This window comes from Phytophthora parasitica (genome assembly GCF_000247585.1).
Source record: "Phytophthora parasitica INRA-310 unplaced genomic scaffold supercont2.625, whole genome shotgun sequence".
Classification (NCBI taxonomy): Eukaryota; Oomycota; class Peronosporomycetes; order Peronosporales; family Peronosporaceae; genus Phytophthora; species Phytophthora nicotianae.
Window position 1 is genome coordinate 1 of NW_008649611.1, and position 1,604 is coordinate 1,604.

A 1,604-nucleotide genomic window follows, 5' to 3' on the forward strand; every position below is an offset into this window, starting at 1 on the left:
AGAATGGCGAGACCTCCTTCTAGCTGTAGACCGTGACAATTTTCCCCGACCGATTCTCGGCGCCCTCGCCGAGTCGTTCCCTCCACTGCCGGTCGCACGGTCTCACCAGCAACCACTTCTGGGACGCCACACGTACTTGCAAGTAGACACCCAGAGTAGTTGTACTGCGTCTGTCACGAACAAACAGCAGGAGTGGTGGAACGCCTCACACCAACTCAAGCACAGCCTTCCCGTTATCCCAAGTCGTACCTCGTAATCTTGCAGCACCGCGATAGGAATCAGGAACGCCAACGAGATCAGAGCACACGCATACTCCAACGGAGGTAGTGCCAAGGCGTTCGCGTTCCGCGCAGCTTCAAGATACCTATCACCACAGGTGTACGCGAAGAAGTAGACTGCTCTTCCGTTGTCAACGACGCTGTCTAGGAACGCCCACGAGACGTTCCTCAAAGGAGTGGTTACCACCCACGCCACGATGCCAGCGATAGCGCTAATAACGAACACCCAGTAGTTAGTCGCTCCAGCCACCTCCCTCAGTTCGGCTGCTTCGGCCCATGCTCGCCACTTCTCCATCGCTTGTCAGTTCCCTTAGTGGACCTCCAACTGCCGTCCACAGCCAGTGCAGGTGTCCCACCCGGCGCCCCCTCGCTCGGGGTCAGTTCCCGTCATCGCGTTCCACTTCAACGTCCCTTCGCAGGTTGCGTACCCCTGGCGTACCCACCGGCAGCCATCAACCTCCCTCAACATGGGACCCTTCAGTCCTCGAATTTCCTTCGACCTACGCAACTGCCATGACGTCCAAGTTCACCGCCGCCGAGCTGAAGCGGTTCCGCGCCTTCCTTGACGCAGCCATCGACCGCGAAGAACACGGTCCCTCCTCCGACGACGCGGACGCTATTAGGCGGCAACTCTGGGACGAGATACGTGTACATCTCGGGGTTAACGGCATGTCTACGGGCCTTCCAGATCTTGACCAACTCGTCGAAGACATCTTCCAAGGCAAGTCGAATGTCAGCCTCCAAGGTCCGGTCGTGATCTTGCCAGCTGCGCCTGGTGTTCCAAGTGCCGCACCCCCGGTTGTGACCCAGCCAGCCGCGTCCGGCGTTCCCAGAGCAGCAACCCCGTCTAGGCCATCCACCAAGTCTTCAGGCAAGAGACCAGCTACGCCGTCTAAGAAGTCCTCCAAACGGAAGGCCGGCGCCGGCGACACCGTCTCCAAGTCGTCCGCCAAGAAGCTGCGCTCTTCCCAGAAGTTGACGCTTCCTTCATACGACTACGCCAAGCTGATCGACGTGAATCCCAACGCTCCTCGGGTCGTGCGAACCGCGATTGCTATTGTTCTCCACAAGGCTGAAGAAGCCGGCAAAGTCCCTTGGCGTCTGGCGTACCCCTGGTCGGGTCGACCCCTGTGGTATGACCCAGCGGAGAATCAAGACATTCATCGCGCTCCCTGGCGGTTCTGGATGACCCACAGGCGTGCTTTCTGGGAGTGGGCGTTCCACGCCCCCCTCGAGACAACCTCAGCCCAGTCTAATTGCCGCAAGCTCAAAATGCGAGCTTCTCATGCTCGCCTGACCTTTACGAGCCTGTGCATCGAGACGTGG

General features: G+C 59.2%; 2 protein-coding genes across 2 annotated transcripts; one reads left to right on the forward strand and one right to left on the reverse strand.

Annotated features, from left to right (window-relative positions):
* Positions 1-106: 106 nt before the first annotated feature.
* Positions 107-573, reverse strand: PPTG_20456 (hypothetical protein; the record flags this gene model as incomplete). The annotated part of the gene is made up of 2 exons (XM_008919261.1): positions 107-170; positions 250-573. Coding segments are annotated over 2 exons (387 nt in total), but the record flags the coding sequence as incomplete, so codon positions are not given.
* Positions 574-791: 218 nt separating this feature from the next.
* Positions 792-1,588, forward strand: PPTG_20457 (hypothetical protein; the record flags this gene model as incomplete). The annotated part of the gene is made up of 1 exon (XM_008919262.1): positions 792-1,588. A coding segment is annotated over one exon (795 nt), but the record flags the coding sequence as incomplete, so codon positions are not given.
* Between the last annotated feature and the right edge of the window lie 16 nt (positions 1,589-1,604).